The sequence below is a fragment of the Condylostylus longicornis genome, unplaced genomic scaffold, assembly GCF_029603195.1.
Source record: "Condylostylus longicornis isolate FDR11 unplaced genomic scaffold, ASM2960319v2 ptg000135l, whole genome shotgun sequence".
NCBI lineage: Eukaryota > Metazoa > Arthropoda > Insecta > Diptera > Dolichopodidae > Condylostylus > Condylostylus longicornis.
The window spans coordinates 17,656,911-17,684,247 of record NW_026578103.1 but is presented as its reverse complement, the minus strand read 5'-3'; the positions used below and the strand labels follow the sequence as shown (position 1 = coordinate 17,684,247).

At 24.8% G+C, this 27,337-nt stretch overlaps 1 protein-coding gene across 1 annotated transcript in view; it reads right to left on the bottom strand.

The window, feature by feature from the left end:
• Positions 1–27,337, bottom strand: part of LOC129615249 (probable serine/threonine-protein kinase DDB_G0282963) — a 101,173-nt gene that overhangs the window by 38,951 nt on the left and 34,885 nt on the right. The window contains exon 4 of the mRNA XM_055530371.1: positions 12,960–13,095. Within this exon, the coding sequence (XP_055386346.1) occupies positions 12,960–13,095 (136 nt within the window). The remainder of the gene's footprint in view (positions 1–12,959; positions 13,096–27,337) is intronic.

Genomic DNA, 27,337 nt, shown 5'->3' with positions numbered 1-27,337 from the left:
AACAAAAAACAAAATCCTGTTTCATTCTTTCGCATTCATCCAAAAGATTGTAGTCCTTGAGAACTTCGTTTTCTTTTTCTAAATTCATTTTGAATTTAATTTTTATTTGTTTTTTATTTTTTATTTTTAATTTTTTTTTATTTTGAGTCCTTTAAATTTTAATTGCTGTCGAGCATTAAAAAGTCATTATAAATGATTTGCCTTTCACCCTAATTTCACTTTTTCTCTTCAAATGCTTTCAGTTTACGTTATTTTCTTCTTTTTTGCGTTTTATTTATTTTTTTTTTCCTTTTCTTATTTTTAATTAATAACAGTCCATAAAAAAAACCCTTTTCCGGCTGTTGTTATCTATTAAAATAAATATATGTAAATAATTTTATCGTAACGTTAATTGCGTTCCTTGTCATTTTGTTGTCATGGTAAAATAAGGAAGAGAAATTGACACAAAGTACAATTTAAATTCAATTAGGGGTAAAAAAAAAAAAAATTAAATGGAATTACAATTTTTAAAATGCAGTACGAATATTTTTCAAATTTAATTAATTTTTATGAATTTTAATTAAATTTTGTGTTCATCTCAAACTGAGCTGTGCATTTTATTAAGTTCTTAGTCAGAATAACTTTAATCAGAAATCAAATTCAGAATAAAGTTAATGCATGTAGGTCCTGAATTTCACCATCGTTTTAATATTTTATATGTACAATTATTGTACAATATTTTATTAAATATTAAAAAGTCTGTCCAATTTGCTAATAAGTTGCTGTTTACGATTATCCTATGTTAATTAATATTCGAAATTTTATTTAATTGTGACAAAGTCGATATTAATTTGTGTAATATGAAATAGAATTGCTTCTTAAGCAATTAAGTTTTTACTCTTACTAAAAAATGAAGTTTAATAATAAAAAATTTGTATAAAAATCAAAATGCTATCAAATCATATACACACATACATGTGCTTTTAATTTACATTTATGCACTTCTATCAAATAATATTAAAAAAGCTCTTGCAATTGTTGAAACTTGGAATGAGTGCATCAAAATATTGATTTTTTTTATTTTTAATCTACATTTAGAAAATTTAATTTATACTTACTTAATTTTACTTAAGTACTTATATTTACTTACTTGTTTTTTTAAATTTGAGAGCTCAGAAATCAAAAAGTGTAAGTCACTTATGCAACCAAAATTTTTTTTACTCTTTGCAAATAAAATCCTGAGCTATATAGTCTAACTTTCTTCTATATTTTTTTGGATTTTGTCTAAAAATTGCTTACTGACTTAATATTGTTCATATGAATTATTTCTTAGGCCTTTCTTAATTGTTTTATTCGAAAGTATTAGTCTTTCATTGACAATAGAGAAAACAAAAATTTTTGATCCTTAATTTTAGAATATTAATTGCAAAAAAAAAGAAAAAGCTTATGCTAAATAACAAATATATGCTTATGCATTGTAAAATTCCTTTAATAAAATGGAAGAGCCTGTAAATGTTCAATTAGCCTTTACGTCAAGCCAATATTATTCAATTAGTGCATATAAAATATCTATGATGCTAAATATAAAAATAAAATTTGATAGGCTTTTAAAAATTTTTTACTGATCTCTTTCTAGGTGCATAGCTATTTCGGGAATAAATCAAGGATAAAAACAAAAATTACATAAAATTTTGAGTATAAGCGAATATTTCTAATTCAAAGAGTATACTATACCAGTTAATTGGATTTCAATAAAAGCACATATTCAGATTGCAATCGCATCTATATTGAATTTCCTATACATATATACACATATAAGGTATAGCAAATTAAAATCAATATCAAATGGATCGTATATAAAAATTTTAATTTACTTCCGTCAAATAAATTTGTTTTTCTATTATTTTATATGAAAATAAAAATCATTTTCGATTTTTCATTTAAAATCCTTAATAAAATTCTTTCATATATACAATTGCAATTAATATTTTTCTGTTCCATTATAGATAGACCGACAAAGTATAACAATTAACAATACTGTGTCCGCTAAAAAATTCGAATAAAAAAACGAGAAGAAAAAGCAGAACACAAAAATTTCTCTTTGGATACGGTTTTGTTTTTATGTACTTTTTAAGCTTCACATTTTTAAAAAGTGGCAAAGTAAAAATGGCAATTGAAAGCATAATTCATTCTAATAATAAAACATGGTTAAGCTTTCAGAATTTCTTTCTCATTTCTAACACTTTTATTAGCATCTCTAAGTATTTATCCGCTTTGATGGTAATGGTGGTTGGTTGTTATTTCGTTCGCTGTACCTAAAGTATTGCGTTTTTATTTTACAATCATAAAATTTTAAAAATAAAAATTTTTGTTTTTTTTTTTACATTTTTATTTAAATTTTGTTACTACGAGTATGTGTGTGTTCTAGAATTTGAAACCCTTTTTGCTTTCGTTTTTGTTTTCTTTTAATTTTTTTTTAGGCATTTAATCACAAAAATGAAAAAAACGAAAAAAATCGTAAAAAAATAAATTGGGATCGTATTAAGGGCTTCTAAAGTAGCACATTCGCTCGACTTAACGCAAAAATTTTCTTAAAAACAAAATCTTCCACTTTAAAAAAAATATTGCATACTTTTAGGGGAGCAAACAAAAATAAAGAATTTGGCAGTGAATAATTACATTTTTTGGAGAAGACATTTACCAGTAATATTTCGTGTTTATAAAAATTTGGAATGGTTTACAGTTTCATAAAAATAAGAGTCCGAAAATCTCAGGATCGCTATTATAAACGGGCAACAACTCTAAAATGGACGGAGGCTGAAAAAATTTTTTGTTCTAATTAACAAAATAAGCAATTTATTACTTTTTACGTGAAATTAATGAGTGAGCGGAAATAATGGTATAATTGCCAAATTGCTTCGGACAACTTTGTATTTTCTCTTATAATTTCTTTGTTATTCATCATTTGACTACTACAAGGGCTTATGTAATTTCAACGCCTTCTACCGCAAATAAAGGCCATTTTACTATATTCGTTTGTTCAAAAATTCCAATGTTGTTGATTTAATAGGCTCAAAAATATAGTCAAATAACTTTGTAAGTTGTGCTAAAGCTACCCGAACTAAAACATTCAATTTCTGGCATTTTGTATAATAAAGCATTTTTGAATATTTGGTGAACTTAGCGCAAATAATTTTCAGTTTATCACTGGGGTTGATGGAACTTCAAACGAACGAACTCGTAAAAGATAGGTAAAAATAATTTTTATGGAGGAATAGATTTTTCTCATACGTTAATTTTGAACTTTTCTTAAATTTCAAGTTTTTTACAGACGACATCGGACGGCCGAATAGAAACAAACTAAAATAAAACTTTTTTAAAATTTTGTTGAAAATTTTGCAAAACAATTGAAAAAAATAACAGCAAAAGAAAATAAAAATGAATAAAATGTATTAAAAAACTGAATTTAAATAAAAAAAAAAATAGAAAAAAAAAACAGCAAATTCGAAAATCGTAGAATAGAAATCATATGCTACCAAATTATCTAAGGTCGAACTGGTAACAGACTGATATCCTTTCCTATTCGTATACGCGCTTACGAATTTCATTTTTGTTATTTAAATGGACTTTTAATTCATAGAGTGTTATCATATGGTGCCAAATTTACTTCAACACTCCTGGAGGAGAAAACGTTTATTATGTTCGCCGTTTTGTGTTCGGATGAAGCATAAAATAAAACTCGAAATTTTATTTTCAATTTTAATGTATGTAGTAATTAAAGTTATTGTCTTATTTGGGAATTGGGTCAGATATATAGAAATTAAAAATATGATGGAAAGTTATTAGATTTCTTTGATTTAAAGAAATCTTTACGCATCAAAAATATTCTCTTTGTTATTGAAATATTAAAACTTAGCACATTCCCAATAACATTGAAAAGTTTAAACTTTTCAGTTCATCTTGAATTGAACTACTCGTTAAGCAATTTTTAATGTCGATATATTGGAAAGGTTGTGATTTTTCTTAATAAACTTACTAAAATCCTGAGAAAATCTCGCATGTAAAAAATTAAAGCTCAAATTAGATTGATCATAATTTTCAACAAGTTCTCTTTTAAAATTTAGCATCAGTTGCCTATCAACTTGAACGAATTAATGAGCAACAAACAACAAATTTCTCTAGAAAAATGGCTTTGCCTATTAACAAGAAGCCATTTGTTGGCAACTTGTCGATAATTGATTATAGGAAATGCTTTTAGGTGCAAATAATTTATTTGATCCGAGTTTAGGTATTTATCTTTAAAACAAATGCAATTTTTATATCTTCTTGTTGTACCTCTGCCGAAATCCACTGAATTTTTTGTTTTTGATGAAATTAACAACCTAAAGCGTTAAATTGACATTTCAGTATCACTGTCTTTCCTGGGATAATTTCTTTAGGCAAAAACTCTATTGCTTTTAAGTTCCGTGAAGCTCAACTTTAAATATTTTTTAAATCTTTATTCTATAAGTATACCTTAAACTTTATAGTTTTACGAATGCATCTATTATATAATATTATAAATCTAACCTAATTTACATAATTTCTAAGTATTATTCTATAAAATTTTCTCTTAAAGTAGAATATTGCAACTGTAATGCAATTAAATGAGATTTAATTTAACAGGACTGTGATTTTTTTTTATCATTGAATTGATTTTTATATTTTCTTAATTTAATTTTTTTTTACCATATATTTGATTTGCCATTTTATTTTAAAATATGGGTAAAAGAAAACCATAAAATAACCATGAAGAATTGTTAGACCACTAATAATTCGTTTAGAAAGTTAGAAATAATTAGATGGATGTTTTATGTTTTGAAGTTTTTCCCGGAATATTTGTTTCCCACACATTTTGAACAAAATTGAAAAGAAATTGGTTTTCATCTGTGCGTCATGTACACTCAAAGCTTACACACTGCTTAAGATAAATTTTTAAATACAAATGGACCTTATTAAGAAATCTGGTTCCTTATAGCAAAATTTTTATATACCCCTCTTCCCAAAAATTAAAAATTTTTATTCTTTTAAAATGTACTGTGCCGAACCCATAAGAATTTTTGAAATTTAGAATAATTGTACTATAAAACAGCAGATTACACAAAACGTTGAAATTAGCAAATGGGCGTGGACATTATCCATTATACCTGTTTCTTTGTACGAAATATATTTAAGATCATTTTTGTTCGAATTTAGGCTGCATGAGTCTAAAATATTAGAAAAAAAACAATAACAAATTATTAAATTCGTTAAAAGGAAATTTCTACATTTTGCATTTCCATCCGTTGACATTAGCAAAATTCCATTCTCATTCAATGGGACATTAGCAAAATCTGGGTTTTTGTAAACATATTTCATTGTAACGGGAAGCTTTATCAAATGTCTCTAAAAGTAACGGTAAATTGGCACTTCCTTATCATAAGATAATATATTGGTACAATTGAATTAATTCGTTATCCTAAATTTATGCAATTTTTTTGATATAATATAAACGATATTTTTAGAGGCCATAATTCAAATTTATTGGCGTAAAAAAATTTCGAAATTAATATTTGAAATTTAATTTTTCTATTATCTAGCAGTCTTATTGCCAAATAGCTAGTTCTTTAAGAAAAATCTTTTAAATCTTATTAATTTAATATTAAAAATGTTACGAATTTTATCACAGAATATTTCAAATAAACGAACCCTATGATTACACTTAAATAAAATCAAACAAACAACGATATTTACTATTATCCTTTCTGTTACCGTAGTTATAGTATATAGAATAGAAAAACTTTTTATTAAATTTACTATAATATAATTAAAATGAAAAAGGAAATTTTTTTTTTTTGTTGATCAAAAGAAAACTTAGAAAAAATATAAATTGAAAAAAAGTTTATGGTAACGAGGAAATTACAAGAAACTAGAAAGGATATGAAATAAATTTTAAACTGGTAAATGTAATTTTATTAAGTAATACCATCACTCTATATTCAATTTATTCTATCATCATCTACTCTCGGTTTCTGATTTTGAACATTAAAGAAGAGAAGTAAAACGTGTAGCTTAAAACTATTTTTGAATAAAATTTAAAATTTTGAAAATTAAAATAAAAACAAACACGATAAGCAAAACATAAATAAAAAATTATTAAAATTTTCAAATTTTTAGATATATGTAGGTTTGCTTTAATTTTTCTCTTTTTTAACTATTCAGGAAGGATAAGAGATCTTGTCATTTTTGTTGCCTTTGTCATAGACTTTATTATTATTGTATTCTAGAAAAGAATAGATAGCATATATTGAAATAAAAAGGATTTGTGTAAATAAATGTAGCGTCAACTTGATTTACATTAAGATTGAAGTCTATCTTCATTTGAAGAATTAATATGAGTGATAAATTTAAATCTGAAAATTGCCATGTTATATGACAAATTATTTAATTAATTTATTTACAACTGAGTTAATAAATTATTACTCATATTCTGGCAATCGTATTGTATGCAAATAGCTCGTTATATGATACTATCACTTCTGAATCCTGTTATAGCAGAGGAAGAGGTGATATTAAAATAGTAGCAATTTTGATGTAAAACAAATATCAAAATCATTGTGTGTGCTATTGTTTTTAAAACTTTTCACCCAACATGATATTTTTGTTAAGTTAAGCAAATAAAATTTCGAAATCTTTTATTGAAATTCGGAAATACTTTAGAAACTTGTTTTGTAATGCTGTACGAAATTTCATGGGATTTAAACAGTGCCTAATGTGTCGACTCATGATCTTATAAAATTACTTTAAAAAAAATTCATTCACTATGATTTTGCAACTGAATAAATTGAATACAGTTTTCTATTGCAATTTCTTGTCTCTTTATAAATTAAATGTACTTCTAATTTTAAATATTAATAATGTAAATATAACACATTGACGTTAGACCTATTGATATTTAAGATTTTGTCAACTTAAATAGGAAATTGCTAAATTTCTCATTATATATAGAATGAATCACCTACGGACGGCTTTATTTGTGGAAAATAGAAATATTTCTAGATAATATAAAACTTTTCATTATATGCGGTACAGTTCTAGAAAGTATTTTTTCTTTCCGAAAACACTATCAATTCCCTTCCCCAATCAATTCCCTTCCCCAATCAATTCCCTTCCCCAATCAATTCCCTTCCCCAATCAATTCCCTTCGCCTTAAAAAAGTACGTCTTTTTAGTAGTTTTCTAAGTTACTTGTGACTAGACCCATGGTATAATGAACATATTACGCATATATTATTTTATAAGTTCGTAAATCATACGGTTTCGACCTACGCGTTATTTCCTACACATTTCTTAATTCGCTTAATAAAATTAAATAAAAATTAAAGCAAAATGTTACTTTCGAAAAACTTAGAATTTAAATAACTGATCCACAAGAACATTCACAGCGTTTTAAGTTAAATACCTGTGCTACATATGCAATGGCACTATGTGTACAATACAATACCTATTATAACAGAGTATATTAATTATATCAAAATTCAAAATTTTGATTCGAAGCAGAGTTAGTAGACGATGAAACTATCATTTTATTGTCATTCTTCCTCATAACATATTTAAAAAAAATAAAATGTAATAATAAGCCCTGATCACTTTATTTTCATCTAAATTTTATAAGTGATAATTGAATAAAATCAAAATATAATAAAATTAAAGAATATCTCATATTTCATTCAAATGCCTTACAAACTTAAAATCAACAATTTTCCCATTTGAAAAAAAAATCTAAATGATATTTTTATAAAAAAATAAGAGGAACGAGGACATAAGACAACAAATAAAACATTGTCCCTTATTAACTTGAAAATATACTGTTATATATATACATATATACTTATTCTTATATATATATACATATATATACAATTCAATTTATAATATACAATATATACCGACTATTATTGTATACGAGCATAAACAAAATTCTGTTCATACCGCTTTTATTTGGCTAAAATTTAAAGGGAATAAAAAAATGTATAAACAGGAAACCTTAAGGATATACAATATTTATTCATTTTGAAATCACAGATTTAGAATTTTTTTTTTTTATTTTTTTGCAACAACATTCTAGTAAAGGAAAGAAAAGATTTGAGATAAAAATAAAGTGAAAAAAAATAATGGAAAATCTTCTTAATTATATTTAAAATGTTTTTACACTTGTTAAGCTGTCGGACTGTAAGTGTTTAAATTGGTAATTGTATAAAATATTGTAGCTTTGGGCTAGTCTTGTAAAAAAAATAATAATTTTATTTTATCAAAATAACTTTAGAATTAATTAGTCAAAATTAATTAAATTGAAGGTATTTTTAAAAGTTTATTGATATTTTTATCACAGATTAAAATTTTTTTCATAGAATCGAAATTTGCCCCCGTAAAATAAAATTTTTTATATTATACTTTCTTAATTTTAGCATGCTAAGGATTTGTAAGTCTATTGAAATGTGTGGATAGCAGTATTCCATTCAGTAATTTAGAAAAATTTTTTAACTTTTAGTGTTTGTATATCACAAATAGAATCAGGCTTAGCTTCTTATGAGTGTTTTGCTACGACATGATGAGTCATTGAATTACTGAGAAATTTCAATTTAATTTAAAAAAAATTTTATACACCAATATAGAAATAAAAGTTCACTAATTTTATTCATAAGAATTTCTTATTATTTTTACCCGTGCTCACCACCTATTCACGGGAAATAAGTGATCAACATAACCAATTCCTCATCTTCGATTCATTTAAAAATATTTTTTAACAAGTAAATTTTAACTATACCGGTATGTTCTCGATACAATTTTGACATAGAAGTGAAAAGTATTTTCTAAAAACTAAATTATCTTCTATTTTACTCCAAGGATCCGGTGGCTGCACTGTTGAAGATAAAGTCCCCGGAAGGGTGAACAGAGCTTGTTGCATGATCATCCTATCTCACGGCGGACAGCTGTGACTATCCAGACGAACATTTGAAGGGCCTACTGGACACCTGTGGAAGGAGAAACTTCCAACTGATAGGAAGTGACGGAAATACAAACCACACCATCTGGGGGAGCATCGATGTAAATAAGAGAGCCGAGTGCTAACTTGATTTTATATAATATATTATTAAACTAGAAGTTATGAATGAAAGCAATAGGCTATCATTTGTTAACGCAATCAAGGAAGATTTTCTTATGCACTGATTATATGCACTGAATTCATTAGCAATATGTTTGATGAGTGCCATATCTAAAATGAGATTTCTATTTCCGAAAAATTTACTAATTTTTGCATTATGTCAATGTTTTTTATTGTTTAATTTTAACATCATCATTAAGCACATCACTCCCTTATTAAAACTAAAATTGGTAGATTTATTTTGAACATTAAATGCAATATTAAAAATACCAAAAATATTTCATTAACTTTTATCAGAAACCTTAAAATCTATTTAATCTTAAATCTATACGTTCACAATTTCAATGCCGAAGAGAATAATTTCGTTAAATACCAACATACATTGTTAATCTAAACCGGTTACCAATAATTAACAATTATTATGACCAAATCAATTTTTACACCATTTATCTGATCTCATTCTATTCCCTTTACATTTTGAAAGCGCTCTGCCAAAAAGTATTATTTCCTTTTCCCTTAAAAAATAAAAATAAGAAAACGGAAACAAGAAAAAAACAAAAAAAGGAAAAAGAGATATGAAAAGACAAAGTAAAGGATAACTAACAAAATATAAATGAAAAATACAATAGTATAAGAATAACAGAAAACAATAAAAGTATAACAGAAATAGCAAAATAATAATATGGAAACAACTTGTAAATCAAGATTAGAAGTAAATTCTAACTCATCCGATGTCTTTATTTAAAAGGGCTCCTCAACTCATAATACACAATGAATATTGTTTAGAAAACCAAAGCAATAAGAGAGAGAGAAAAAAAACAAAAAATCGATAATAAGAAGGAAGAAAGAAAATTTTTTGGAATAACAAAACAAATAAATATAAATAAATAAACCGTTAAAGGACAGCAAAGTCAAAATAACATTTTTTCTTATTTCTCCCAAGTGCCAACTTATTTACTTTTTTTTTTTTAAAGAACAAAAAACATACAAAAACAAAAAACGTATCATAACCTTAAAAAAAAAATTCTCATTCCACTTCTATTTTCCTTATTTGTTGTGTTTAAGCGCACTCGAATTCTTTTTGTCTAACAATCGAACAAAATATTTTTACACACACCTGATTTTTTAGCTTTACGGGATTGAAGAGTATTTTTAGTAAATACAAATATAAATCATTTTTTCATTTTTGTTTTTATTTTCGGTCCCTCTTTTGAAGAGCGCTCTCTCCACTCCTCTTCTTTCTCGAAATCTCATTTCATATATCTCATTTGGCTTTTTTTCTCGATTGAGGAAAAGAAAACATTGCTGATATTTAAAGATAGCGAAAAAAACAAAACAAGTAAAAAAGGAAAAAACAAAAATAAAAATGCAGGAACAAATTGTTTTTCCTTTTATTACCTTTTTTTTACACTGAGTACAATGTCCTTCTAAGACAATGAGGAAAATAATACAAAAAAAACAAAACCAAAAAGGCATTGTTTGTAAAATTTTTGATTATCGATACTAAATTTTTGGGCTGTCTGTTTTTTCGACATGTTAAACATATTATAAATATTTTGTTTTCATGTGAACTTAGACAGTTAAAGCTGTGTAAAGTGTAAAAGTTCATTAGCAATAATATTTTGTTTTTTTGCTATGAGCAACAATATAAATAACTAGCGAAACTTTTTGCTTCCTCCCTTCAATGAACTCCTCCTTAAGTGATGACCACATCAGATTTTTGTTGTTTATTATTTTTTAAACTAAAATTCATTTTCCACGATTCACTGACAAAAGCAGAAAGTGAAAAAGTTGGGGCATAAAAATAACATTTTTGAATTCTTGGCTATGGAAACAATTTATTAAAAATCTAATTTAAAAATTTTCATATTGAAAATCAATGAAGAACTTTAAAATTAAATAAGACTATATTAGGTTATCATTGCTCAGGTAAGAATATATTATCTTATCATTGTTAAAAGGTGTATATTGAATTGTAGAGCTGAATTGTTCTGGTTAAGTAAAATTTCTTAGCTCCGTGGCAAAATTGTAATCATAATTACTGTCGTTTTTTCAAGATAACATGGTTAAAGACACAGAAATCAAAACAAAAACAGTTTTACCACTGTTTCAAAATAATTTTGGATGCTTTAATGAAATAAAAAGAAATTTACAATTTTTTTTTTTAATTATTAAATAGAATATTGCATACTTATAGGATTGTGATATTGCAAATTTAGTTACATTTTGTACTTTGGGCAAAATTTTGTCATTAAACAATTTTATTTTTCCATAGTTTTCCAAGATTTTTGATATCATTAAAATAAAGAAATTACTTTGATAAAACTGGTAACTACGAACCTTGCTCAGATTAAAATAACAACAATTCCCACTTTGCTTACACCAAATTTAATAAACCAGAAATTGCAATTGTTTTCCACCACAATATTCCCTTATATAAACACCCTTGTTTTAAACCTACCTTATTTTTCTTATTTTCTTTTCCTATTTGCAGTTTTTGACACGTTTGGTCCCTTTATATACTTTCCATTTATTTTTATTTATTTTACTCTGTCTCGAAGACAGAAAATAATATACACAAAAAACAAAGGAAACAAGAAAAGGATTAGGAAATTTGTAATTAGCTCAAAAATCATATGTCTAATGATTCATAAAAGCAAAAAAAAAGGAAAATAATAGAAGCACGATATGTGAATAAAGTGTGGTTGTTGAATGAACAAACAAACTGAGAAGGACAAAAATTCAGGGAAAAGGTCAATTTTGTTATTCTTCTAAGAAATCGTATATAAAATATTCAGATTGGATTTTTAAAGTTAAAGGATTGTTTACGTTGCTTGAGTGCTCTTCCAACTTAAAAATAAAAAGAAAAAATGTTAATAAAAAGATCTACTTGAATTAAAATGAATATAAATTAACTATAGAATGGGTTCTTATACACACATAATTTATACTGCAAATATTGTATACCTTGCATCACAATAGTTTGTTTTGTGTTTTATTGTAAGAGGAAGTTTTGTTTTATAATAAATTTATTAAAACTGTATAGGAGTTTCTGCAATTTGATATACACCTAAGGATCAGGACTATTTTAAAAGTGTAATTGTAAAGCGTGAGTTCCATGAAAAGGAGCCTGAACAAATATGTCTCCGAAAACTTAATATGAACCTTGCGTTATTTTAAAGTAGTTTTCAAAACTTAATGTGCAGAACTATTTTTTTTTTACATACCTATAAAAAGTTCTTAAATTATATAAAAATTATAAGAAGTTTAGGGGGTAGAAGTTTTCCGTGAGTTTACGTTAACCGCTTAATAACCGTTGTACCATTGAAGGAATCGCTTACATAAGTATTTTACGATAAAATGTAAATAATGAAATTTATTACTCGTTTTTCATTTTCGAGTTAAATATGCAGTTTCAAATAAAATTTTTTAATTTATGAAAAGACAAAAATGTAATTGTGATATCACTTGGCAGTAATTGCTTCTTACACTCGCATATATTGCACTATTTAAGGCAAACAAGTATGAAAATTGCTTTAGCTGCAAATACACTTCTTTTTAAATACCACATTTTTGCAACCGGCGATTTTAAAATCTTAGATATTAGGTTACAAAAAGTGTAAATTATATAGGGTGAATCCCTATAAATTTTTAACATCTGTAAATTATTAAATTAATGTTTTTACGCTACAGACCCTGATAATGATCACACCACATAAACGGCAATAATATTTTCGTCATAATTTATTGTCATTTAATTAAATAAAGTCAATATATTTTTTTAAATTATTACTTACCAACAACTTCCAATTCGCCTGAAACAATACTTGTATGAAATGTTGGTGCATCAGCTGATACTTCACAACTATATTTTCCATTTGAATTCGGTTCCATCGATATTAGCATAACATTTGATGCGTTCGACATTGACCGCTAAAATTAGGAAGAAAACAAAAAAAAAATTTTATGATATTGCCTATTATTTTTTTAAGGGTATAAATTTATAACTACAATTATTCGTATAATATAAAAATATGTTGAATACATAATTTATGTACTGGGCTATACTCAATTATATAAATGCATATACCTATATAAAATATAATATAGTGTAAAGCATGATAAAATTGGATAGAAGGGAAAAAATATGACAAATGGGCCATTAGAGTTCTAAGAAAATTTATAGGAAACACAAGTATAACAAAAAAAAAAAGCCAATAAAAAGACAAAGAAACAAAAAGAGACAAAATTGAAATAAAAAATGATAAATTACAATCTTTTATGTAGGTCTATTTGAGAGTAATAGAATGACAAAAATAACTGAAATATTATTTATATTTGAGAATAAAAAAAAAAGGATAACATGCAAATTGGTTTTTATGTCCTTTAAAAATTCAATATTTGAAAGTCTTTTAATTTATTCGATAGAAAATATTTGGGGAAAATATGAAAAAGTCTAAAAAGTTACTTTCCAATGCAATGTACCTAACATGTATAAAAACAATACATTATCGATGGTTATTGTTATTAGGATTATGAAACCTTTAACTTTGAAATTCCCATTTAGGAATAAGTTTAGTAAAAGTTTTTTTTTTCAAATTATAATGAGCTCAGAATGAAATAAGAAAACAATTAATCCAATTATTCAAAATAAGCTGATCTTTATTAAATGTGATATACAAATTCAGTTTTGTGTAAAAAATAGCTGCATTGAATTTTCTTTTAAAAATTTGCCTATTACAATTTAATATCGTAATTTTTAAGCTAATAAACATTTAACAATTGTAAACGTATATATATCGGTTCTTCTAAATTGAGGCACTAATCATGACAATATTCCACTTTTAACGCATGAATTTGTGTTAATAATGATTTTGCGGATTATGTAAAGGAATTTATCAATTTAACAAGCTATGTGTAAGAAAGTTTTACAGAAAATCGTTAACTAGAATTTGTTAAAAATTTGTCTATTCTAATAATATTCTTAAATATTCTTAAACCCCAATAACTAATAATATCTTAATCTCTTCTATAAAATATTACTAAAGTTTCACTTTAAAATTGTCTGATCGTAAATTTTTTATATGGGGCCTAGTATTATCATATATAGACGCAAAATTACAAACAAAATATGCCAATATATTAAATAATAATGACTTTAATATTTAAAATTAATTTTGTTCAATTGAATTAATTCACAAATGAAATCCGAAATAAAAATTTATTCAAAATAATCGAAGAATAAAATCTTCTAAATGAAATTTATTCATCATGTTCAGAATAAAGATAATACTGAATTAGAATAATTTTCAAACTCGTTCTATAACAAAAAAATATTATTATTTGAAATCGAAATTCATTAAATGAACTGCAATATGAATTAAAATTAATAATTTAAAAACATTTTGTAACAATTAAATTGAAAAGCATTATAAATACCTATAGTACCACCTAAAAATATTTATTCTTTATCTATTTAAAGTTCAATAACGTCAACACTTTTCTATGATATTTTAAAATTGTATGTATATATATAAAAGAGTAGGATAGAAATTAATCATTATTTTCTAATCACATGCTTCTCAATAGATTTATTTTGTTGAATTGATTTAGGTTATGTGAATTTTTATATAAAATGCATATAAATTTGATGGAAAATGTTTTGTTTTATAAAGTTAAAATTTTATACAATTTCAATTCAATTGCATCGCATCATATTCAATCTAATAAATTCACATATATTCTCATATATCAATTACATAAAAGTGGGCCATCTCAATTTTAATATGGAAAATTTTAATATTTAATATTTTGTATTCTGTGTACAATTAATAATTAATTAGAATCAACTATTGGGTATTATTAACCAATATTAAAAGAAAATTTTAAGTTTTCATAAGCATAAATTGACCTTTGGCAATTTAAAAAACAAACTAGGAAATAATTGGTTTTGGAATATCAAAAGGAAAATATTGAAAATTACACTGTAATTCGATTGAGTAATTAATCTCTTCAAAAATCCAGATTTTTATATATTTATTAACAAAAACAGTTCATGGAAATCGTGCGATTAAATTCACTCATTTGAAAAGAAACAAATTTTAAAAGTTAAAAAATAAATAAAAATAAACTTTCTCGGAATCCAAACTTTGAAGAAAAAGAAAAAATGAAAATATTTTCAATTCATTGAATATTAAGTAAACAACTAAGTATTGAAAAAATTAACATTATTTAATTTTTAATAAGAATTTTATCAAGATCTTGTATTTTTATCATTATTTTATTTACATTAAGTAAGTGAAAATAAAGTGTTTTTTTTTTAAGCATTAAAACTAATTCAAGTTTCAAATTTCACATCTATCTTATGTGAGTCTTTCAAACTAAAAACCAATAAAAATATTTTTCAAATTTCCAAGAATATTAAGGAACATCTATTGATCCCGCGGATAGTAAGGAAATAATTTAAAAAAATTGTTTCGACTTTTTTATAAACCTATTTCGAATCAAACCAATAGTTTGTAAAGTAGCACTTTTTCCTTTAAACAATTAAATGTACGAACTTTAAGAAAAATAAAACAATTGCCTACTCATTAACAACCTAAATAGTGTATATCGCTTTTTACTCTCACCTTATTTTCACTTTCTTATCGGAATTATGGATATTTCATTTTTTCAATAAGATTATTCATTTATTTTTAATTGGCGTTTAGCATTTTTCTAAAATTATCGACTGAACTTCTCACCTTCAAAAACAAAGTGAATAATAAATTTTGTATATATTTTAGAAAAGAACGCAATACGGAATAATTCTTCTCACTCGCAAAACCACATTTTACAAATACATGATAGTTACTCATTTTCCTCTCACTTGGTGAGTAAAATAGCGAAATAAATGATCAGTCTCTAAATAAATTATTCTCATCAATTTATAAAAATTATTTTGGGCAAAAAAAAAATATTGCATACTTTTCGGGGAAGCAATAAAAATTGTATGAATTAATGGTATAATGTTCGAGTTCGACGATTAATTTAGTATTATAAGATAAACAATAGTATTTTTTGATGAGGAGTTATTTACTGTTAGTTTTTTTTTGGATTCTTTTGACAGAAATTGGGAAAATCTCAATATAGGTTAAAAAAATTTCTTTCAGAAAAATACGTTTTTCAATTAAAAATTTGGTAACAGAAGCGTGAACAATTTGACGGACTAGGTAAAACAAATAAGCACATTCCTCTGATTTCATTGGGTGCTATAAAAGGAGCGTTTATATACAATTTCATATAAAAACAAAAACACATTGTACATATGAAATATATTTGTACGTATGTTATGAACATTCATAGATAAAAAATTTTTAAAAAAATGTCATGCCCCAAATGTCATACAATAGGTCGTTCAGTTTTGTTATATTTTATGTTCTTTGCTGCTTGGTTATTGTGAAAAATTTTCATCTTTTTGAATTTTTATTTTTTCTTTTTTTTTTTGAAAAGTTATTCAAACTTTGGCTTTCATTAGATTTTTAGTTTTTGATTTCCTTTTGTGTTATGTTTTGTTTTTGTTTTTTTTTTGTGTTGTTTTTCTTTTTCCATATAATTCTTTACAATTCTTAAAACAATACTAACTTTCAAATAGAGTAGCAGTTATTGTCAATTTGATGGATTTTTTTTTTCTCAGTGATATGTCAGTATGAATGAAAAGTAAAACAAAAAATACATTATTATCATAGGTAGTTGATTAGAGTTTTGAAAAATAGTTATACCTAGATTTGTTAATAAAAATGATATTGGATCTAATAAATAATTTGTAGGCAAATGTACTAAATTTAAACAAAAGCGTAATAATGTGATTGATATTTGTTCTGTAATGTTTAGTTTCGAAGTTGAATTTTCTGAAGTTTTTAAATATTATAATATTGTAAAATACAAAATAATATTTAATGTAATACATATATGCGTGTGAGGGGTGCCAAGCGGCAAAGAACATGAATTATAACAACCTATTGCTTCAGAGGTTGGACTGCTGGAGCCTATAATTGCGTTTAATACAGTGGGTTCAATATCAACAATTTTTTCCTAATTTTATCAGTATTAAATTGCAGCAGAATTAATCATAATCAAATAATAAATGCTAAATAGATTATTAAGAATTAAACAAATTTGGATGCCTACATAATACAAACTGAACTAACTACATACTATAAATTGAATTGAAAGTTTAAAGAAAATGAAATTCAATTACAATAAATTCACCTTGGATAAAATATTAACTGTTTTTGTATAATTTATTTGAAAAGATAGAAAAATCCTGGAAGAGAAGTGGAAAAATTCCTAATTTTAATCACGAAAATTTAAGTTTGATCCACAATTGAATGAGAGGTTTGCTTGTTGCTTTTACAATTTAATCACAATTTCTAAATGCATTGTAAATTATTTTTACATAATTTGTGTTTTATTTAAGATAGATTAATATGTTGTGCTAGATCGATAAACTCGCGCTAATCAGATGTTCTTTTTGCGAAAATTTGCAGATTTAAAACTTTATGCATTTTAATCCATTATTGAAATTCTATTAGCCCTAAGACCCTGACACAGCAGTCAAATATTATTTAATAATATAATAGATTTAAAATTTGTAGTATCAAAAAGTAGATTGGATAAACAAGGGAAGATTTTTAATATCGAGGAATTGTAATGAACAATTTAAAAAAAGTTGCTGATATTTAAAATTTTGAGCTTCAACTTAGGTCGCTCTTAGGTATCAACACTAAAAAAGTTTATTTTTTTATAAAATAACCAACTAATATGCAAATTTCTGGCTTTACAAAAAATTATTATTTGCGACTAAGTACATAACTTATAAAGCTATCACAATTATTACAGACTTTTGCGAGGCTTTTCATCTTTATAAAATTCGGACAATTTTTAAATATTTAGCAAAATATCTATACTTGTATTATATGCAAATATTTACCTTAAAAGAAAGTCTAAAGTAAAAATAATGACTGCCTTTTAACATGAGTAATAATATGTTGCTAGACTTACCTCGTATATACAAAAGTAATAAAACATTTTGTATTCTGAGTAGAATTTTTAGTGTAAATTCAAGCCACAATTCTAAATTTTCTTTTTTTTCTTTATAAAAATGTATTCACGTATCTTGCCTACCCAGAAACTAACTAAACAGAGCATAGTCATGCATGTATGTGAAATGGAAAATATTATAGTATGTATATGTGTATATTCATATGGGTATGTAAATTCTTAATTGAATGCGAATGACTATTTTGTAGTAGAAAATTTTTTGAGTAAAATCGTAAAATACTTTTTTATTTTGTATCGTATTTGATTTTATATTCTTGCTCGTGATTCTAATGAATGTTATTGCCTTAGGTTAGTTGTCTTATTTCATGTTCGTTTTTATTTTTTATTTTTATTACGAATTTCCATTGTTAATATTTGTAAAAAACAAAAAAATTAAATTAAATAAAACTAAAAATTTCGTAGTTTATGCCGAGTTCACATCGAAATCTAATTTCAATAGCAGAAAAATTTACAGTGCGTTAATATTTTGCAATTTGTCAATCATTTGTTAAAATATTTTGGAAAATTTTTATAAGAATACTTTTTAATGGAAATTTCTTCATACAACTGCAGAACAGATGGTTGAGGTTATCCGAAAAAATGAGTTAAGACAGAAAAATTTATTAAAAAATTTTTCTTTTCGACTTGGACTCGAACCAGTGCTATACCGACTCTACAAACTTTTAAAGGTATGAAGAAATTTCTGGTAAATTTATTTTTACATTGCTTTATACTATAATCTATAAGATTAATAAGTATGGTTTACATGACATGCTACATGCAATCTTCTATTTGAAACACAGTATTTGAACCAAGAAAAAAAATTTCTTAATTTTTCTGCTTTTGAATTCAAAATATGATGGCACTTGTTTTTAAACCCAAAACAGTACTTTATTCTTTTCGTATGACTTGAATTGAAGAAAATAAATAATTACAGGGGGAGTTCAACAAAATCAAATAGAAAATCTAAAATTAATTTACAATAAAAAAATTTTTAATTGAAAATTTCAATTCTTCTAATATTTCATAAAAACTCATACAAATTTCAGCTCATCAACAGTATTAAGGTCTAACATTATTTTATTGTTGATATTGCAAATAACCATTATCTTAATTTAAGACTTTAATATAACTTCCAATAAAGAAATTTTATAAAACATTCTTAAATTCTTGGATCTGTTCTATATAGCAAGCTCTTTTCTCTTTGTTTTAATTTTTTTTCAAACAGGACTCTTTACATTTTTAAGTATACAAAAGTCAAAAGCAAAAATAGTCAATTATTAGTCAAGAATAAGAAAAAAAAATTTTTTAAAAATGGAAAAACATAAGTGATAATCACTTTTTTAATCGGTTTTACATCTATAATGGTTTTTCTCTTTCTAATTTTTTGTCTTTCTCGGATATTAAATTTTCTTTTGAAAATTGAATCTGTTCTATAATATAAAAAGAGGGGCCAAATAATAAAGGATAATAAGAATTTTCTATTTTCCATTAAACAGTTTACATATTTTTTTAATTTCAATATGAATGCAAAAACCACATAAGTGTATATGCATACATTTTGAATAAATATGTTAGACTGTACTCATATATCCAAAATTGTTTTTTTTGCATTTAAGAAAGTATTGTCTACTTTACGTAAATAACATTCGTATTACATACATAAGCATTTTTCTTGTACTTACATAATATTTTTTAAGGGGTTGTAATTTTTTGTACCGAGTGAATCCGCACAAGTTTGTCGAAAGGTCAATAAATAATGAGAAATATCATTGTGGTTTTATTTAATTTCCTCATATTTTAAATGTTAATATGAGAGCGAGTAATATTGTAAATAATAAATCTTCGAGTCGTTCCTATTTGTGAAAGCTACGAGTACATATGTCAATTAATGAATTAATAGTGTATTTGATTTTAAATCCGTGCCTACAAAATGTTTCATTAAACAGTTTTTATTCACCAAAAATGTATATTCACCAAATATGCCGGTGATTGATTGTGAAGATCAGTAAACAAAACTGTTAATTTTATCTAACTAATTTTCATTAAACCGTTTTTGAATTCTTCTCAAAAATTAATAAAATTTTATTTAACAATTACTCTAGTGTAATTAAAATAAATTAAATTTTCTTGAATAAAATATAGTCTACCTTTTCTAAATATTTTTTGTCCAGAATAACTCAAACATCTGCGAAATAGGCCAATAGTGTTGCCACAATTCAACTTTCTGCTTTTAATTCTGACCTATACTGACATTGCAAAATTCGTAGTTAACGTAATTGCCCCGGTTTTGTTAGACCGAATTTCTTACAGGGAGAATCCCAATAACTTAAGATCGGTGGTCTGAGGCCAGACTATACGGTACCATTGATTTTTCTCAATTATTTGTTCTTAGTTTATATGAGACTTTCAATTAACTCACCGTTCTATAAACTATAGTGAACTGATAGCTACATTCATTGGCTCTAAATGATGTTTTCTTATGCTAAATACTTGTACTAATTAATCGTCTGATGTATTTAAAATACATAAATATGAATTTTAATAGGAAGAACTACATAATTAATAAATTATGACTGCAACTACGTATAAGAAAGACTACATCCAATTTATTCATTTGACTCTTCTAAAATGGTTATTTTTTCTGTTACACGTGTTCTTTGTAATACTGAGTACACGAAAAATCAAAAGAATTACATTCATCTATTGCAAGATTTTCGTAATTTCCTCAATTTTTGCAGTTTTCGTGAAGTATAAGATTATTTATTATTATAATGGTATTTAAGGAATTCAAGGGTTAAAATTTTTAATTATTTTTCACATTCTTCTACGCATAACAAATGATAATAAAAAAATTTAATATGACTTCCTCTAAAATAAGATTATTTCAAAAATACAAAGTCAAAGATTAATTTTCTCAAATATTAAATGGTTTCTTAATAATCAAGATAATTTCTGTTATTACTACAGAAACTAAGAGCTATTATTAAACATAAAATATATAATCTCAAATATGAAAACGATTGACGATTTTCAGGATTAAGTAATTTCATAATATAAAATTAAGATTGGAGGACATTATATAGGTGATTCACTTAAATAGAAAATTCATTATTATAATGACGTTATTGTCATTATCATAATTCTTATGATATCACTAATTTGAATTTTAAAATAGAAAATTTCAAATGAGAAAATAATTATTTTGTATTAAGAAATTGTGTCATTGCGAAAAATTAGTTATTATTAAAATTCCCAGAATTCTCTTAAAATTTTTGATACACTGTTAAATGAAATAAGTCACATACTTATCTACAATTATATAATATAATTATAGAGCAGCCCCTACATATATAGATATACATACATTTTGAATATAACAAAACTATTATAAACTTCAATTTTCCTAATGGTTCATTGTGTACATAAAATGATATGCATTGAAAATTTTAGTCTGTAGTTATCCTAAAATTATCCTGTAATTTGTTGGTTAGATTATGTTTTCCTTTTGTTCTAATTAGTAATTCGATACGATTTGAAAAACAAGTTTTGTTTTTTTTTTGTTTTTTAGTTTTATGGTAGTTCAATGAAATGTAAAATACTGAAAATGGATACTTTAAAGATTTCAGTATTTTAGAATATTTTTGTAAAAATAATAAGGATATTTCTTAGACAAAAGTAGAAAACAATTTTTTTCTTTTTATATGTTTGTTACAATTTTAACTTTTGTTTAAATGCAATTAAACTTTAGAATAGTAATTTGTTGTACAAATTATTTTAGAGAAGAAAAAATACTCGTTATATTTAATGTAATTGAAGTTAGTACCCGAATATTTTTCGATTTTCTTCAATTTTACTTTGATATTTTCATTAAATATTGGAAATTTTCAAAATTATCATTAAAATTATTTTACACATTTTGAATTGATTTCATTTTTCAGAATGGAATGCTAATTAAAATATAGAATATTAATAAAAACAAATGTATAAAATTTATTTTATTTTTTATTACAGATTTAAATTGAATTAATTTTAAAGGACAGTAATTGGTAACAGTAACAAAAGAATCACTAGATTTGTAAATATATACCCTAATATATTTAGAAAAGTTAATAATTTCGTCCTAATAGCTAATTATGGTAAATTCGGAATAAAATCAGTATTGCGTTGAAACAATTATAAAAAAAAATGTTTCATTTACACTATTCTTCTTATATCATGGAATCTGTCATTGCATACTTCTAGGATGAAAACATAAAATAATCACTAGTACACTACGGAAATTAGTTTATTAATAAGCGCCGTTTTCTTTTTTCATAAAATCTGGAAATCTAATACATAATTGCTAATCATAAGAATTTCTAAAGATAAGAAGAATGTAGAAAAATATTTTGTTGCAATAAAAAAAAACTTCTTGCTAACATTTACAAATTAGTGGGTGCCTGGCCAAAGCGGGCATGCGGGCAACGCGGTTGCCGATGGGTTGGTGCAAAAGGGATTTGAGGCTGTGGAAGATGTTTCTTGTATCGCGTTCGACAAAATTAACCGCGGAGTTGTTGTGGATGTACAAAAACCGGGTTAGTGCTATTGCAATTTTCTTTACAGGACACTCACCAGTAAGGTGCCACTTGCATAACCTGGGTAATTTGATTACATTCTTTGCGACTGCCCGGTTTGAAAACTGCTGTCTAATTTCCCTGAGGATATCTCCATTTTTTTTTGGACAGGGATATTTAAGGTAGGAGCGTGGGGCGGCTACAACAAGTCTGCGGTGACCAGGAGGATATGTCCCCTTGCCTCATTCGGTTCCCTTAGAGTCTACCAATAAATTAGTGTAGAAAACTTCACATTTTAACAACCTTTTGTCTAAAAGAGAAATTATGTTTAAATTAACGAAAGTAATTAATTCATTCAAACATATTTTTGTATTTTGTTTATTCCAGACTTTCTTAAGTAAAATTTTCTTGCACATAAAATGTCATTTTACTGTAGCGAAAAGTTGTCGTTTTTATTATATTTATTTTGTGAAATACTTATAAAATACTTGAAATTGAAACATAATTTATTGTTAAAAATCGTAAGCGGTTACACCTAGTTTTCACGAATAGGAAAACTTAAAAATTCTTCGCTGAAGGAATAAGGTTTCCAAAAAAAATTAATTTGTGAATAAAATTGCAGTTTGTTCATTAATTGATAGAAAACTAATTTTATAAATATTATAAATATTATTGAATAGAATTTAAATTTTTAAATTTTATTAAATGAAAATAACAAGAATTTACTATGTGAGTATTATAATCTTATGACATAACTATCATAATTAAATTAAACACATAGTCTTTTTTTGACAAGTTTAAATCACTCAAACCTAAAAGTTTAATAATTTAATTTCAAAAATATAAAAATTTATTTTAAATATACTCCTAGAATTTATATGTAAATCAATAAACAACTTTTATATAACCCTTGAAAAATTTTCAGGCAAATCTAAAAATATCACATTTCTTATTTGATTTATAATATTATTAAATTTTAATAAATTTTATTAAAAATTTTTAAATTTTTTATTCTTTTGATTTTTCCTTTGAACTCACATAATTTAAAGTTAATTCGAATCCATTTAAATTAATTTAAATAAACTGCTACAGGCATATACCAGAAACAAAATGTATTCTATGAATTCTATATGATTCTATCATTTTTAACAATTTTATTTTAACTCTTATTTTATACAAATCAAAATTTAAATGTTAAATAGTTATAAGTATATCATAGGGGTCTTGGTAACCATATAGATAAATAAATAAAGTCTAGTCGAACAAAAGTAACATGATTTTTAATTATAATATTTATGAAAGGTAAGGTTCCAAATCCGATAGATCCAAGATCTATTCAATATTAATGCAAATTTAAAATGGAAAAAGCAAAATGACCACATAGTTTTAATTAAAATTTCAAAACTTTTGGTCTTATTTTATATAATTTGCTTTGTAGATCCTTAAATTAAAAAACGCGTTTATCTGAAAAACTTAATTAAAAATAGCTTAATGCCCAGACTTTCAAGTTTAAAAAAATTTTCATCTAGTAATACTTAAAATTTGGAAAGTTCGTACTATATTCGACTATACGCTTTTCTAAGCTGTTTAGTGCGTTATATTTTGTTGTGTTACCAAATCTTCTGGATTTTCATTTAACAATTTTGCAGTAAAATTTGTTATTGAGTGATCGATTACAGTTTTTCTTTTACAGCTGGTTAGCGCGTTATTTTGCCCTTAACTTTTTTTCATTAGAGAATTCCGAGGAAAATTTACTAAAAATGGCAATATTTTTATTTATTAACGTACAATTTACTTGTAAAATTATATGGAAATTAAAATCATTTTTGTATTATAATTTCATTAGAATTAACATTTTCCTGATTTAAATTTTCATTTCCAAGTTATTCCTTATAAAACTCAACTTTTTCTTCTTTAGACTACAATAGTCAACATTTTTGCTTATTTCTTTAAATATTTAAATTTTAAATAAATATGAAAAATACACACTGAATGTCTTCACATTTCTATACATACATATATGATATTATATGTCTGTATGTACGTGTATATGTCCTTGAACTTTATTATATAACATAAAGCTTTTAAAATATGTAAAAGGATATATTAACTGTAAATTATCTAATAAAAAATTTAAATAAAACTTTTAGGTACTTCATTTCAAATCTATTAAAATAAATGATTCCTTTTACTTTAAATCTCTGCCTAAATGATATTGTTAAATGACATTAAAAGAAAAACTTTTCAGGAAGAAAAAAAAATATAAAAATGACGCTGAAAAGTGAAAATGAAACAATTATGGGTCTTTTGTCCGTTTAACGTTCACTCACATTTATGTTTTTTTTTGGGTTGTTTTTGTTTTTTTCGGGGCAAATAAAAATTCAAGTAAAAGTGAAAAATGAAAAGTATATATTGACATCATTTAAAATGAATGAAGCCCAACAAATTCAATTGAAGATTAATGAATATTTAAACAAGTAAATTTCATACAATTTTAAAGGTTATTATTTTTAAAAGACCTTTTTTTTTTCTTTTTGAAAGAAAATCCTGTAGATATGTGAAATAAAAATAAAAATTTTATATAAGAACATACTAAATGTATTGTATCATTTGAAAAAGGGTTCGAATAATAAAATTTGGAGCTAGTACTAGTAACATTGAAAAGTAGTTCAACACGAGAAGAGATGAAAATGTTAACGTATTTACTAAATTTTTACTCCTGAAAAGAGAAAGGCATTAAATTGGCTAAAGTACATTCGAATATTTGGTAGAAAAATATATTAAAGAGTTTAACTACAAAAAAAAATTTTATGTATAGAACTAGCTTTTGGCCCTGTACTGCTTATCATGAAAGAGAACATTTGTTGTATTATACATGTGCATTATTTCTTTTAATAACCCACCTAATAAATCTTATTTCATAAAATGTAGTAATACAAATTCATATTTTAGACAAAACGGTTGGGATTTCTGAAAGAACTAGTGTTCATTTTACGATATCTATGAAAGAAATGATGTTGCACTCCTAGAGTTTTTCATATAAAATTTCAAAATTTGTACTGATTTACCACTTTTGGCGAAATTTCAAATGAAAATTGCTTTGTATTTTAATGTAAATTTTCAGAAGAAAATTATTTGGAATAATTCCGATTGATGAAGAGTTCTGCAGGTGGGACGACAAATTCTTAAATTATTGGATGGGAATAATGACAAGAGATTTTGAACAGAAATATTTGTAGTATTACAGTTGAATTTATAATACAGAATTTTAATTTTTGTAATTTTTGATTTTTGGTTCTGACAGTTCAAATTTACAATTACTTACTTTCTAACATATTTAAATACACAAAAAGAATGAGTAAAATTATTCGGAGCCAACTGAAACAATATTAAATGATTGATTCAATAAATTTAAACATTAAAATTTATAAAACCTAACAGAGATGTAAAAAATCAGGAATAAAATCAAAAATTTATTTAAAAAAAAAAAAAAACAAAAATGATTAAAATACGTCAGAAAATCAATGAATCCAAAGATCATTTGACTAATCAATTATTATCAAAAATGTAGAGTAAAAATAAACAAAATAAAAATTTAAGATTGACAACTCAATCGTTTACTTTGGTTTTTTTGCTAAATTTTGTTTTTGTTTTTGCTTTTACTTATATAGTTAACAATATAATATATAACATGCCTATAAAAAAAGATAAATATAACTATAAATCTTTTTTAAAACCACCGCCATCACTATACGAAGCTATAAAATACATGGACCGAATTCAAAGTTATTTAAAAAAAAAACAAAGTATAAAACAAGTAAAACAACGATATACAATAACATTGAGTCAAACCAATGGGTTGTAATGTAGCACTTTTTAGTTCAACAAGTATAAATGCTGTTTTTAAAATCTTAAAATTATTATTCTATATTATTAAAAATTATTTAGTTCACATACGAAAATATTTTTAAAAAAATTGCATACATTTAGGATGAGACAAGAAAAATATTTGAAACAGGCGTGTTAACATATTTTATTAGACGAATTTAGAGTTAGTTTCTTGAGAAAAATAACAATATTTTTTAATGGCATGGTATTTACCGTTACCTTTCTGCATTAACAGAAATTTCGAAGAGCTGGCAGTTAAATTTAAATATTACAAATTTTGCTAATTTCGATTAGTGATAACTTAAGAGGGGATGGCGGTAGAAAAAAAACGAAATTAACAATTTATTAGTATCTAAAAGCTGCCCCATAATTTATTGTAAACGATAGACGAAAAATGATATCAAAAATTTAAAAGAAACAGATTTGAGATAACGGTAAATTTTAACGGTATACTCGTAATGTTTTGTTTGAAATCCAACTATGGTATATGGTAGAAGAAGCCAGCCACTACTTTTTTGCATTTGCAGAAAATTTGAAAGTTTGTGTTTTTGCTATAATAAATAGTTAAAATTACCATTTTTGTTATAGGTTTCGGGTAGCCATAACTTCTAGTGAAGGGGTGGAAGGGAGATAGGTAAAAATTTTCTTCT